The 15,660-nt window shown below is 42.8% G+C and overlaps 1 protein-coding gene and 1 long non-coding RNA gene across 3 annotated transcripts; one reads left to right on the top strand and one right to left on the bottom strand.

The window, feature by feature from the left end:
* Positions 1–3,064: 3,064 nt before the first annotated feature.
* Positions 3,065–14,089, bottom strand: LOC147249207 (mitochondrial fission factor-like). Of its 2 annotated transcripts, XM_086227195.1 has the most exons (8): positions 13,932–14,089; positions 12,168–12,361; positions 11,072–11,196; positions 8,958–9,058; positions 8,282–8,470; positions 6,843–6,926; positions 5,353–5,422; positions 3,065–5,273 (listed from the first exon to the last, which is right to left on the bottom strand). In XM_086227195.1, the coding sequence occupies exons 2-8, from the start codon at positions 12,355–12,357 to the stop codon at positions 5,142–5,144; spliced, it is 891 nt and encodes a 296-aa protein (XP_086083321.1). In that variant the 5' UTR covers positions 12,358–12,361; positions 13,932–14,089; the 3' UTR covers positions 3,065–5,141. The 2 variants fall into 2 exon arrangements, with proteins under 2 accessions (XP_086083321.1, XP_086083322.1); XM_086227196.1 differs by lacking the exon at positions 8,282–8,470.
* LOC147249206 (uncharacterized) lies at positions 13,521–14,310 on the top strand. The gene is made up of 3 exons (XR_015119558.1): positions 13,521–13,556; positions 13,998–14,069; positions 14,270–14,310. It is a non-coding gene; the product is annotated as an uncharacterized LOC147249206 (long non-coding RNA).
* The last annotated feature ends 1,350 nt before the right edge of the window (positions 14,311–15,660 follow it).

Here is a 15,660-nt window from a genome sequence, read left to right as displayed (position 1 = left end):
GATACCTTTAATTAGATAGTTCAGGCTTAAAAAGGATGCGCCTTCCTTGTGTTTGTTTGTAGTGCAAATTCAACATTTCATTTCATTCCTATTTTAAATACTCTATGGTAAAGCGGTAGCATGCGCGCGCACACACACACACCCACACTCAAACGTACACACATCTCAGTTACGCTAATTTATTTTGGCCATGCCGATCACGCCTGGTAGTCTTCATCAGAGAAGATATTTAATTATTTATAACAGCTGGTGTAGCAAGAAGAACTGAACACCACTACTTCACCTACATTTATTGATATAATAAAATATTTAATGTTATAACTGCTACATATTTCTGCAGCTAAGGGCAATCATTTAAACTTCAGCTGACTGAAATATGTAGCTGAGTGCTGCCAACACACTTAACACACGCTTCCTGAAGGATCTTAGATTCTTTGAGGACGAGTGAGGAAAACAGACAGGATGGTTGACGTGCTCATGCACCAATAGTGCCTCTGAAAATGCTGCCCTTTTTGTACACGGAAGTAGAAGCACAGCTGATTGCCAGGACAGCATGAAGAGGGACGAGGTAGCTGTAGCTCTGGTGTCCAGCTACAGATGAGAGTTGGTGGGTCCCAAAAGAAATAGGTCTTGGTAATGTTGGTGTGTGTGTGTGTGTGTGTGTGTGTGTGTGTGTGTGTGTGTGTGTGTGTGTGTGTGTGTGTGATACATGATTACAAAAAGCACAAAACTAGTATTCATTAAAGACACAATGTGTAGACAACCTGAACAAGCTGGCGTTTTGACCCATAACCTGGATAACTAATCCTTCTTCTGTCACATCATTTTCACCTTCATGTCAAATTTGTGAGTGTAATCACCCTGTAAGATAATACACCAATTCACAACATTCCAAGGCAATGCTAACTTCCTTAGCATGAGCATATGTACCATGGGCCACTGCTCTCGTGCTAACCAGCGCTAGCTTGTTCAGGTGCTTACAACTTGTCCCTTCAATAAATGTTCACTAATTTATGCCAGCACATGAGCAAGCGTCTCCTCTGCTGGTGTAGTGTAATATATGCATGTACATGTGCTTTAGACAATGGACTGTGTGGGAGCTTGAGGTGGGATCACTGCAGGCACTGCAAACAAAATACGTTTCCTCGATGTTTGTCATTCCCGTAGAACTGTGAAATAAACGTTTCACGAGGGTCGCTTTTATAAAAAAAGACCTTTCATATTAAGATCAGGACTCTCGCAATGTCAGATTTGCACTACAAGATTATTTGCAAACAAAATAATTGTCAGTAACAGTATTATCCATGAAAGTGTACAAACTTAGAAAAGGACAGTATTGATAATGCTGTCACTTCAACTGAGGGAGTAATACGTCCACCTACTGTGCTGGAGTGTGAACCTGTTATTCCTCTATTATTGTCATTGTTTCGGTCATACACAGCCCTTCTGACTTAAACATACATTTTACTATTGAGCTGAAAATATGGACCAAAACTGGTGAAATCATAAATGCATGTTGAAATAAATCCTCCGTTTTCACATAAATGTTAAAAAAAACTTGTTGTATGTTAATATTTCAAACATTTTCTTGAGTTAATGTTCATTTTTGTTTATTTTATGAAAAGGAATTGCATAAAAAAATTAATGAAAATAAATGTGTACAAAGGAAGTGATTTGTATTTATGATTATGGCAGTTTTACTTGGCTATAGACTGTTCACATAATATTCAGGGTTGATAGTGTTCGTCTTGTTTTTTTGTGAACTGACAGACCTGCATGTTCCCCCTGAGCTCGCCTCAGCGCTCAGTCCGGCCTCCAGCTTCTACCAAAGCTTCCTGCAGTTCAGTCCAACCAGTTACTGAGATTTATTAAAAATCAGACCATAACCTGTGTGCTAAACGCTGAAGCCATTTTCCTAACCAACTATGCAGTTTTGAGAACTCCACTGGGACTCCACGCGATGAAAACAGATGACTCATAAAACCTGTTATTTCTGCACCAGACACTTGTCACAAAATCTTTTTGCACTGGCACACCATCAAAAACATCATCTGTCATTATGAGATCATCACTCGCTTTACATGTACAATCACGTGACAAATGCGTGGCAAAGAAAAGCTCCAGTCTGACGTTCCTGTGCTCCGACAACTGGTTTCTACTGCAAACAGTAACAAGTGTAACGTTGTCTGAATGATAGAGATTTCTGTTCAACCAACTTTGTCATTGCTGTCCAATCACAATTCACTTTTTACAAAATGTTTTGATTAATCAGTTTTACAACATTCATCTCAGTTCCTTGTATTATGGTATGACCTAATTTTCTTTCTGTGTAACCTTTCTGACCAACTCCCCAACAACTAGACTCCATGTTTGTAATGTATGATAAATCAGATGAATTCCTCCGTAAAATAAATGAATGTTGAGACTTCTTGTGGTACAGTGACTCATTTACTGCTCTGCACATCAGCTTCTATGTCCTTTTAATCTTCTGCAAAATAAAAAACAACAAATCAAATGGGAAGTGTTGTATTTTCCATTTCCTTGGGAAAACAGTAAAAAATGTTTTTAATAGACCCCAGTTTATTTTTTAAAATTGTCAGCTGCAAATGGTTACAGTGTCATTTCATAGTAAAATACACGTACGAATACTAATGCGCAAAACTTATATTTGATAAGATTTGATTATCATTGTTTTTGAATGAATAAATGAAACTTGCTCAAGTGTTGCTGTTCATCAGATTCACTTCTGGTATGAAGCTTGCTGTTTACCATCAAGTGGAACCAAAATGGGGGCCAGAAAAAGGGAAAACAATATAAACAAGTATCTGATGCTGGATTTACTCAACTAGCCCTGCGACGGATGGGCGACCTGGCCAGGGGGGGCCTGCCCAATGTCAGCTGGGATTGGCTCCAGCCCCCCTGCAACCCTTAAGGGATAAGCAATGTAGAAAATGGACGGGTGGATGGAAGTTACTCAACTATCAAGTAGATTATTCTACATTTGTGCATTTCAGTGCTTGGAGCATTCAATCCTGGAACCACTGACTGACAGCTGAAGGTCGTGTGATCCAGGAGCGTCGGTCTGACTGTGTCCTCTTGAAGTTGTCAGGCTTCACATTTAAAAGTAGTTAATCTTCACTAGGTTTTCTATACAAAACCTCTCTCCTAAGAACCTGAAGGGTTCAGATAAATGTAGTAGAATTACAATATTTCCAATGAAATCCAGCAGAGTTAAAGTACAAAGTCCCCTAAAATAAATGTACTCAAGAAATATAGATATCTTGAAATTGTACTGAAGTATAGATCTTGAATAAAAATACTCTATTACTTGGGCGGCACGGTGGTGCAGTGGAGCAAGAATGTTCCGGGTTTGAGTACTGACTCGGGGCACGGGATCTTTCTGTGTGGACTTTGCATGTTTGCAGTCTTAAAACATCAAGGCTGGGCTGATTGATACTCTAAATCGACCGCAGGTGTGACTGTGAGTGTGAATGGTTGTTTGTCTCTATGTGTTGGCCCTGGGATGGACTGGTGATCCGTCCAGGGTGAACCCCGCCTCTCACCCGAAGGCTGCTGGGATAGGCTCCGCCCCCCTCGACTCTTAACAGGATAAGCAAAAGAAAATGGATGGATGGATGGACTCTACTACTTTTCACCAATGAATGTCACACAAGTACGAGTACTTCACACCAGCAGTTTGCAGCCGTTTTAGGGCAAACTCATTTCAACATGGTTCTGATGCTAAGATGTGCTGCGTCCTCACATCAGTTCAGCATCAAAACCATGTTGAAATGATGTGAGGGCGATGACACTGGTGTGGCTTCTTCTGCACGACGTCATTTAAGCCAATCCATGAGGGGAACACCACCTAGGCAGTAGCGCTGCGAAATAGACGATGGCATCCGAGAAGACAGAAGTAAATACACGGCACATCAGCCGTGGAAGAGCCCACTGGGGTTACGGACCTGCTGCACATCACTACTATTTAAAGTTGAAACCTAAATTGATTGTTTTAACAGGATCATACACAGAATTGATCTTCTTTCTCTCTCCATCCATCTACAGGCAAGTTAGAGTTCTAATGAACGTGTATTTGGTGTGTGGGAGGAAGCTGCAGCACCTGGTGAGAACCCACACAGACACAGGGGAGAACGTGACGCAGAAAAGCTCCGGCTGGTCGGCAGATTTGAACCCTGAACGAGTGAGACTCCACTTTCATGACCCTCAGCATTGTTCTGCATCTTCACAGGCTCTCATTTATCAACGGAATGAGGAATTATCTCACGACCAGTTTCATCTATCTGGTCGTTTCAAAGATGAAACCTCTGTTAATGCATACGGCTGAAAACAGTTGACATTTAAATACCCCACGCAAGTCATTCTGGATTTGAAGTTTCCCCCCTCAATTTTACAGTACAGCTCTGGCTGAGAACCTCCAACCTGGAGACTGAAACCTCCACGTCACCTGAACGTGACTGAACAAATGACTGAGGAGCGAAATAAGAGAGAAAAAAATGTGGTTTTGATTGTAATCGCTGACACATGATTAACAGGGCTGCTGTCATTAATCAAAGGCTGGCAAATGTTTTAATGCATAATTGATAATGACAATTGAGAGAGGATCATTGGATAGTGGGAGGGTTGCTGGAGACACAGAAGCACCGCTGTACTGTACACTTCTGAACATTCAGTATCACCCTGATCAGTGCAATATGGCACAGAAGCCCCTACAACATGTCGCTGAAGTGTAACCCTTGCTGTTTGCAACTGTACACGAGTGCTACGGGTCCAAATCAACAGTAATGATGGGTTTCACAGTAGAACCACAGTCCTCATAGGCTTCAGGCTACATCATGTTACAATCGTGCTAATTCTTCATTTAACGGATTCGACTTGTTGTCATCTTTCACACTGGAGACTCCCAGCGCAGTCAACGGCAGGTTGGAGCTTCCTCTGAACCTCAGGGGTGAGACTCTTCACAGCGTTGCAAACCTAAGCAGAATTCTACCAACATCGTGAAGAGGAGCTGCTGTAAAGACCAGGAGATGACGAGCCTGCAAATGTGGACGAGTTCACCCATTCTGGGTCAAAGCGTTAAAGTTGGTATTTCCTCCAAGGACGAGAGGAATGAACGTTGGATGTTATTTGCGGATCCACAGCCACATGTTGAGTAGACAGGCAGAGAACAGCAGCGAGAACAGGACTACTTCAGTGTTCCTCCGCTCCAGGTTGTGCCTCTCCAGAGCAGCCAGCCGACGGCTCATCTTCATGACCTACGTGTACACACAGATGGACAGATGAAGAGAAGAAGACAGAAACAAATACAACACGCAAGCCTTTATCGCTACCAACCTGTCTCCTGAGCACGATGAATTCAACAGCAGCTCCTCCTGCTTCCTCTGCGCCCCAGTTGTCCACAGCTCTGAAAACAAGAATAATAAGAGTAGATGGTGCAAGACAAGCAGCTCAGAGTGGCTCCACGTTTGTTCGCTTTTACTTTCTTGCCAATCATATACGACTGCATGCAATTGATATAGGACGAAACCACCTGACAAAGAGTCTAGGTTTTAAAAATATGCAGACAGAGTAAAACTGTATATGGGTAAAACACGTACTCACCTACAGAAATTAATAGTCTCAACAAAAACAAAATAAACCCAACTTTTAATTGGCTGTATGGTCACGCTCCATCCTGTAGACATATTTGATTTGTATCCAACTGAGCAATCGTTCATCCAATTCAAAGTGATTAATTTTCTTTCAACAAGCAACAGAATATGCAGAATATAGCAATGGTCATATTCAGGAGATATTTCAGACAGTCCCTCTAGTGGGATGTCCAAGTCGAAGATATTCTCAATTTCAGTTTTAACAGTTTCCCAAAATGCCTGTATGTAAATGGGGCAGTCCCAAAAAATACCACAAATCTACAAACATCTTTTGATGGGTTCAGTTTAGTAGAAGCAACACCTCAAGACGCAAAGAGGGCAGCATGGGCTCAGAGGTGGAGTGGCCGTCCAGCAACTGCAGGGTTGCTGGTTTGAGCCACACTTCCCCCAGTGACCATGTTGGAGTACATCTGAGCAAGATACTGAGCACCGAATTGCTCCTGATGACCCTGAAATGGACTGGTGATGTGTCCAGGTTGAACCCTGCTTTTTGCTGCTTGCCCAGTGTCAGCCTTCAACCCCCCCCCCCCCCCCCCCCCACAACCCTTAACAGATAAGCGGTATAGAAAATGGATGGATGGATGGACGTTAAAAAGTGAAGTCCAGCTGCTGGTCCTCCTCAATTAATTGATGAATAATTTACTCTATAAACCATAAGGGAAGTTCAAAAGAGGCTTATCACAATTCCCATCCACCACAGACTCTTCACCTTTTTGTTTGCTGGCAGACTCATTTAATGAGAATACACAAATATTAGGTTTGTTCTCAGAGTCCCTGATGACTTGAACACTGCCTGTTTATTGTTCAGGAGTGGTCCTCCTCATCCTCTCTTACAAAGTCCCTTTTCTAGTTCTCAATGAAGCATTTGAGGTACTGCGTCTTCTCTGCATGGACAGAAAAGTAGTTCCCGGTGTGGTTCGGACTCTTAAAAGAACATCTCTCTCCTTGACGTATTTTACAGTCTCTGGGAGACAGGCATCACTAATCAGCAAGAGTTATAAATGCTGTGGTATGTGGATTCATCTAATACTACATACTCGTCCCTACACAAATGAACATTGAATGAATACAACTATAAATATGTCCTCGATGAGCTAAAACGGCTCGTTCCAGACTCAAGATAAACAAAGGAGCCGTGTCAGAAAGGTAAGGATATTTTTTTAGCAGACTAACCTTTTCTCTCTGTGCTCCAGGTGTACAGAGGCAGAGCCCTCGGTCGTCGTGCTCACCGTTGGATGCTTCTTTTGGTTGCCAAATCTTCAACAGAGAAAGAAAAATAACTACACAAAATTTAGGAAACCGCAAAGATTTTCACATGTAGCTGGCAGTGAGCTGACATCTAAGCAGATACAGTCACTGGAACTGTTGGTTTATGACCCTTATTGTTCAAAACCCATCAGGGCTCCAGGACATTTTCAGTGATGGCACCTACAGACATGATGTGTAGGGCACAGCAACAAAGGAGCACAAATAAAACACACATATAGAAACACAAATAACATGGAATAACATATGACATCATAGTAATTATTGCACTCTTCCGGAAATGGTGGATGGGTTTGAGTGCCTTAAGGACCCTAGGAGCTATGCTGTCAGGGGCATTTTGCCCCTGGTTGGCTCACCAAAGGCAGACTGGTCCTAGGTGAAGGGCCAGACAAAGAATGGTTCAAAAGACCCTTCATGGAAAATAAGAGCAACAGTTGGTGAACCTAGCCCAGAGAGTTCCCAGGGCCCCGCCCTGGAAACAGGCTCGGGGTAGGGGCCCGTGGGCGAGCACCTGGTGGCCGAGACTTCGCCCATGGGGTCCTCTCGGGCCCAGCCTGATAAGGTTACATGGACTTGTTACCCTCATGGGCCCACCAACTGCAGAAGGAACCTGAAGGGTCTGGTGCAATGTGGTTTGGGCAGCAGACCAAGGTGGGGGCCTTGGTCTGACCCTGGACACGGAAGCTGGCTTCAAATGTCACCTCTCTGGTGGGGAAGGAGACGGAGCTGGTGGAAGAGGTTGAGCATTACCGGCTAGATATAGTCGGCCTCACCACCACACATAGCTCCGGGTCCAGAACCCAAGTCCTTGAGAGGGGATTCTCTCCTTGGCCAGACTTGCTCTGGGTGAGAGCTGCTTAGGGTCGCAGGGGGTGGAGCGTATTCCAGCTGCCTTGGGGTGAGAGGCGGGGTTCACCCTGATCGGGTCACCAGTCCATGGCAGGGCCAACACATATAGACAGACAACCACTGGCTCTCCCAGTCACACCTACGGTCAATTTAGAGTCTGGATTAACCTGGTCCCCTCTTGATGTCTTTGGACTGTGGAGGAAGCAGGAGTACCAAAGAGAACCCAGCAGGAACAGGGAGAACATGGAGACTCACCCAGAAAGATCCTGTGCTCCAGCCGGGGCTCAAACCCAGAACCTTCTTGCTGTGAGGTGACAGTGCTAACCACTGCAACAACATGCTGCCTTTTTTAAATTTTCTTTTTCAAAAATTAAAAATAATATTTGAGCATTATTTGTTGAAGGCTTTGACAGCCTCAATTGGTAAATGCATAATCGGCCAAATTCTCAAATATTTTGGGATAGAGTATAGACAATGCTTTGAGATGAAAATCTGACCTGTATTTATGGACAGCCTGCAGGAGGCGCTGTGAGGCATGCAGGCCCAGCTGCCTGGCTGCCTGCAGCAGCGACTGTGAAGAGAGCAGGCTGAGATGGGGGGCAAGGAGAGGCTGGACCTGCTGACTGGTGGTCTGGGTGGAAGGAGAAGCAGTAGAGCACTGGTGGTAGGCATGGCCTGGACTCTGACTACAGCCAAGGAGGCACAGTGAAGGGATGACACGAGGTGGAGAGGATCAGAAGGAGGATGATGGAAGAAGGAATAATGGAGAAATAATACAAGAGGATGACTTTTAGATGAAAGATAAATTGCAGAACATCCAAAACACACTTCAAGTCCTACAGGAATCTCACAGTCAACCAGTTGAGCCACATGGTTATGAACCAACCAGTCACTGACAGGATATTAACAGTCCTGGAAAGATGCTATGATCATCAGCCCCTGGTTTGTTGTTTTGACCTCCAGCAGTATCATTACATTAAACTCCCTGCTACCAATCTGACTGGCAACCTGGGAAAGTACGTTCAATTAAGCCAAATGCTTTATGCATTGTACAGAGTTCTTGTGTATTTTCATTGGCTGGCTCACATTACCAACAATGACGTGACTTTCATCTGGACTAAAACCCACACACATCTATAGCTTATAAAAACTGCATTATTTGCTCTGACATACAAGGTGGATGGGTGTCTGGGCAATGCCAGCAGCAGTTGGGTTGGTGTGCCAGTTGGCGTCCTGCCAAAGCTTTGGTCACTGTAAGATCTCCGTATGGGACTCTGTCACAGAGGAAGACACATATCAGTCAAAGAAATCCCTCGCACGGATCTCACTGCACACACAGCTCAGCAAGGCCATCTAATTTGCTCTGGTTGCTCTGCCGACAACGCTGTCTGAGATGGGGTCCATCCATGTTAAGTAGCTGTGTGCTCTGGCTCTGCAGTGTAGGAACTTCTTTATTTCAAATAACTGCCATCGATCAGCATTGTTACTTGCGGCCATAGAATTACTTGGACTTCAGCTTCAGTCCGATGCACATGGCCAAGATGCTCGACACACATTAACGTTCTGCATGCACACAGTGGTATTTATGCACGTTAACATTTAGAGATTACTGAGCACATGGCTGGATGAAGAGGACATGGACCATATGAGATGATGTGTTTGAGATTTGAAATGAAAGAACCAGAGGAAGCATGAAAATGATTATTCAAGGCTTGGATTTTCATGGACTGGTACTGAAGATGCTCTACTGCCACAGTGTGCTACATGGCTGATGACAATGTGGGACCATGTAAACTCCAGCGTCACACTGACACATAGCACCAGGGTTTGGTAACCAAGCCGCTGGAGATTTTTTGACAGGAAGCTGAGTGACTTTCAGAAGACAGCATTTGAGAGGTTTAGCCGAGACAACGCAAGCATCATATGGCATGGCGTTATGTAGAGCAAACGCGGGAAAAACTTTACAATATCGGTAAAACCTTACTTACTTACTACTACTACTCCTACTACTACTACTAAATCATCAAGTCTGCTCATGCGGCTACCCCTGCTCAGCGAACGCTGTATGTGTGCTGCATTAAACAGGTCAATGTCTAGGAGGATTTTTTGTGGTGTCATGCCCTGCCAGCTCACACCACAGCAGGAGAAACCTCAAAGTCTTTCAACGGCTGCACTCTAGAGAATCATGTTGAGTGGGGCTGCTGTGGTGGAATACAGCCTGTTTAAAGTGTTCAAAAAGATGTCGAAATTTTTGATGGACTCATTTAAATAAGACGTTAAACAGATGAAATAACAGATTGTTATTCATTTAATAATATAAAGAATGTTCACACACTTGTTGTTAAAATCCCTATTCATTTGTGTTTGAGCGAAACAGAATTCAGTTACCGCAAATAATGACACTACTTTTTTCCGTCGTCTCCAGACTTCAGATTAATTACAGTGTTGACTAACCAAAGACAGAAGATTGCATGCTGTGTGAGAGAGAAAAAGAGAAAGAAAAGGAAGTGACTGAAAACAAAAGATAAAAGTGTTCAACGATAGCAGCTGAGATTTTAAGACTTCTAAAAGCAAAGCTTTCTTCAGATTCAGCCAAGGCGCTTTCGCTGGGTGTCATGACCGCTTCTTTCATTCAGCCACTCTGCTGTTCCTGTTCCTGTCTGGAATCTCTGTCTTACATGTGTAGAACACCAATTAGGAGCTCAGTCAGACAGGTACTTTGCCAAGCAAGTGTTTCACCAGACTAATCGAGCAGAGGAAACCAGGTGTCTTTAATCCCCTTCATGGGTCAAGGACTGTTTTTCTAAATGGGTCACACATTGACAGGATAAAATGCAGAGCAACAATCGGTGACAGCCATATCTAAATCTCATTTCAAATCAATTTTCCTAATTAAGACTCTAACTTCTTTTGGTAAATCCAAGGCAAACACACAAACTCAAAACACCTCTTCTGTCGAACCAGGACCTGAAGACTTGATTGCATTTTGGGATTCCTTGACTCTTAATAAAGTGAAAACAAGGATCTTCTAAATGTTGGCGTCACCTCAGCCATTTGTAATACTGAGGATATGTCTGTGCTTTACCATGTAGATGTGAGGATGATTTATGATGTGCTTGAAACCCCTGCTCTATTTTCTTTATGAATCCTGCAAAGTGGGGTTAAAATATGCAGGCACACTATTTTCACCACAAATATCAGTATCAGTAAAAACTGGTGGTTCCTCACCTAATGAAGTATTTTTGGCTTTGGTATCCAGTTAATATCAAAAATGGACTATGAAGTACCTGCAGTACTTCTCTTTGGAGGACCTCTCCGGCCGGACTGTCCCAGGATGCTTCTACACTCAGAGGGCTGCAGACTGTTGGTGTGGCTGGGGTGAACAGGGGTCTGGGACTCATATCAGGAGCTTCTACGGGTGACGCGTCAAAGGTGGAAGACAGAACACAAGATCAGACCATTTCTGGAGAAAAATGTGACTAAAATATAACAAGACAACACTATACCAACATATAACACGAGAACAACTGCCATTCCAGTTCCCCCATGAACCACCAGGTGGGGTTTTTCTTACTCCCTGTGGGTGTCAACAGTTGCAAAAATGGCATTTCTTGAAACAGTTTCTTCATTTGTGTTCTCTGAAAATGTATGCTACAAATGAGAAAATAAAGTCACCCACATAATTAAATTAAACCCACTGTAGAATGAGAAAACAGATTTTTGATAGAGTGTGTGTTATTTTGGGAATAAAATAACAGGGGGCTTGCTGTTATGAATCTGTCAATTCACTGAAGGCTACGGTAAACAAGGTGCAAAGTTCTGGAGCCCCCGCCCTCGCTCTATCATACCTGCTGCCTTTACAAGCTCCGCCTGTTCACCCTTAGCATATACATGTTTGCAGTAGGGCTGAAATAACTCCAGTGATGAGTTGGGACCATATATTGTGACAAAAAACCCTCAATCTACTTGTTATTAAACCAATAACTGCCGTGTCTGATGAACACTCCGCATCAGGTAAAAATGTCCCATCACTGATCATTGGTCATTGATCTCCTCCATCTGATAGTCCCTAAATCATATCCTGGGACACTGACTTAACTTTTAGAACATTTATACTTAGAGAGTTCAAATTTATCAAAAGATATGGTAAATGTTAAATGGACTCAATTTATATAGCACACTTATTTTATGAAGTGGCTCCTTTGCGGGTGAAAATGACCCAACAGTGGTTCCAGAACTTAAAAAAAACATTTTAGAAAAACATTGCTTACAGTTGATTTGAACACTTACATGCATTTAGAAATGCCAGAAAGGTAAAAATGACTAGCTGGGCAGCCCTACTCTGTACTCGGTTGATGTGGTGCATGGCAGTTTAAAACCTACCTGTGTATGTCAGTCTATCAGGAACCTGCATGGTGTAAGAAGGCTTTTGCTCCGCTGGCCTCCCCCTGGCCTCACTTCCTTCCTCCAGCCTCCACTGCTGTCTGGGGTCCACACTCAGACGCTCAGGGACACACATGCTTTTACTGATGGCCTCTGTGAAGGACAGATCCTGACCTCTGACTTCGGACATCCCTCTTGGGTTCAAAGAGAATGCCATCATCATCATCATCATCATCATCATCATCATCATCAAATTATTTACAAGCATCTTACTTGGTAAAGGTCCTTGAGTAACAAAACTAAACAGTAATTAAATAATAATCCATCCATCCACCCATTTTCTATAACTTCTATCCATTAAGGGTGGCCAGGGGTGGAGCCTATCCCAGCAGCCTTCATGCAAGAGGCGGGGTTCACCCGGGGCGGGTCGCCAGTCCATCATAGGGCCAACACATATAGACAGACAACCATGCACATTCACAGCCGCGCCTACGGTCAATTTAGAGTATCAATCAGCCTCGTCCCCTCTTGATGTCTTTGGACTGTAGGGGGAAGCTGGAGTACCAGAGAGAACCCACGCAGGCACAGGGAGAACATGGAGACTCCACACAGAAAGACCCCAGGCTTGAACCAGGACTCGAACCTGGAACCTTCATGCTGTGAGGCGACAGTGCTGACCACTGCACCATAATAATAACAACAATAACAATAAAAACTGCAACTCCAACATATTTCAAATTTTGTGTACACTTGCAACATTCTCATACACAGTAATTGTTGCCATGAAAGGCCGCAGGGCCGATCTAACAGTCCACCATGGACAACAGTCTCCTGTCAGTTTGTCTTTTAGAACTCTGGCTGCACCTACAACATTAAAGTGGCGTCTCAATTTGTCGAATAAAACAGTAGAGTTGTCAGAGTAGCGATTTAAAATGCTGTTCAGATCTAACCCAATTTAAGAGAATGCAAAAAAAAAGCAAAAAGGACATGATGAAAGATTTGACTGATATTAGTGGTGAAGTAGCAGAAACTGTTTAATATCGTGTGCTGCTGACTCCACCTGGGTCCACATTTGGTGGTGTTATTAAAAATGGGGCAAGAATGATAAGGTTTTCCACTTCCTCCTCCTGTTCATGGAATTTGGACAAGCATTGTGGCTGAAAGGTATATAAAGAGTTAATTTTAATGAAATTATGCACGATATGAAATAAAAAGTAATAAATAAGTAAGTATAAAGTGGGGGCGAGTAAAGAGGGAATAAGCTATTTACCAGCGCGCTCGAGTCTCTGTAACCAGGGTAACGATGACGTAAAATGACGGGCTTGTCTGTTAAACACAAACTTCTCCGCTGTTACTCGAAAAAAGGTTGCGTTAGTGCTGTAATTCCAGGTAAATACAAATATACGGAACGACTCGTTACCCGTCTAGTCCCTACCTATTCGAATGGAAGTATAACACAACCGTAACACATAAACCTCGTTATAATCACCAATATTTCAAACTTATATTGATTGCTATAATATTCTGGACCGAGATTCTGAATGAACCATCCATTCAGTTTTCAAGTCAATGACTCATAAATTGTTGAGCTGCAATGTAAACACTTGGCGTCAGTCACTCTCGCCGAGTAGACGGACACTAGCAACAGGCGGCTACACAAGAGGTCAAACTTTATATCTCACACCACAGAAACACAGTAACAACACACAACAATACACGAAGTAGTATGGTAAAAAAGTGACAACTCCGTAGGAGTAGACAAACCTTGAAAGTAGTTGAAAAACACAAATTAGAATATGTCACGGTCGTTTTCTTCTTCGTCTTCCACAGGTTGGACTCTTCACTTCTTCTGTTGGTTTACGGCAGGCTAGAGGCCTTGCGGCACATTACTGCCTCTCTCAGGTCAGACTTGGTAGCACCCGAAGGTTCCACAATTTTCAGAAGAATAATTATATTGTAGATTAAAAAGTCCAGGAATGCTTTCACATTTTGTGACTGGTTTTCAGACGGATTTAGTAGATGTCCCAATTTGGGCTGTTCACTTCCTCGTTGGATATTTACGGCACCTGATATGCATAGTGTGTCTTTTCTGGCCCCTTCAGGTTCTTCTCACTTTCATGCGGGAGCCAGTCGTCTAAACAACCTAAGTACGACTTACCGTCCTCAACACCAGAAAGAGGTCACGTTTTAAATTTTTTTCTTTTAAGTTTCGCCCAAAAACCTCAAAACAGGAATCCAGCTCGTTATTTTTTCCCCCTTAATTCAGAAAACAAGATTTAAAAAAAACAAACAATCAAACAAAAAAAGTGATTTCTTGTCTGCTTTTCTTGCAGATGAAACTACTCAATGTGGATGGATGGAGGGACCTCTCATTTGTGCTGGGGCAGAGAAAAATATGCAGCTGTCAAAAAAAAGAGCTATGTGGAGCAGACGTGATAAAGGCGAAAAAAGAGTTAGAGAAGAGCAGCAGATTCAGGTTATTGTAAAGTGTACCGAAGTGCTAATTTTTAAGTGTTGTCCCTTTACGCATATTGCACGTAACCATAAAACTAAGTTAAGTCACAATAATAATAACTAAGATCTGCACATTTTTCCCCAAACTTCACATGTGCTGCGGATGTGTGAAAAAGTTTTGCACACACAAAAGCAAGGCTAGCAAAAATATGTTTCTTTGTGATTTGTTCATACAGGGGCAGTTAATACTTTGCAAAAGTTAGGAAAGAAAACAAATTAAACCAAAATTTTTCTCTTTAACTTCAAATTTCAATCATTTAAATGTTTTTCTGGTACCTGCATGCCTCAGGACTGGCCTATGGATATAATTTAACAATTTTGCGCATGCTGCCTGTCCCCCATTAATGCTACAACTGATATGCTGATTCATGTCCATCCATCCATCCATCTTCTACTGCTTATCCTGTTAAGGGTCACAGGGGGGCTGGAGCCTATCACAGCAGCTTTTGGGAGTGAGGCGGGGTTCACCCTGGCCAAGTCGCCTGTCCATCACAGGGCCAACACATAGAGACAGACAACCATTCACACTCACAGTCACACCTACGGTCAATTTAGAGTATTCAATTAACCTCATCGTCATTTGCATGTCTTTGGACTGTGGGAGGAAGCTTGAGTACCGGAGAGAACCCATGCAGGCACAGGGAGAACATGGAGACTCTTGTGACCCTTAACAGGATAAGAGGATGGATGGATGGATGGATGGATGAATGGATGGATGAATGGATGGATGGACGGACTTTCTGAACTCCTCAACAACTCAGAATTATATTTCACGCTGGCTCCTCTTTAGCATTTCCAGCATGAGCACTATATTGCATTTAAATAATACTAATACTACTAATAATATTAATAATAATAATAATAATATTAATAACAACAACAATAATCATCATCATCATCATCATAACAACAATAATATTACCATCGTTATTATCATCATTATTATTATCATCATCATCATCATCATCATTATTATTAT

This window comes from Aulostomus chinensis, chromosome 15 (genome assembly GCF_037954235.1).
Source record: "Aulostomus chinensis isolate RoL2024-O1b breed Wild chromosome 15, RoL_Achi_v1.0, whole genome shotgun sequence".
Classification (NCBI taxonomy): Eukaryota; Metazoa; Chordata; class Actinopteri; order Syngnathiformes; family Aulostomidae; genus Aulostomus; species Aulostomus chinensis.
Note: the sequence above shows the minus strand (reverse complement) of the source record. Positions and strands in the feature narration are given on the sequence as shown.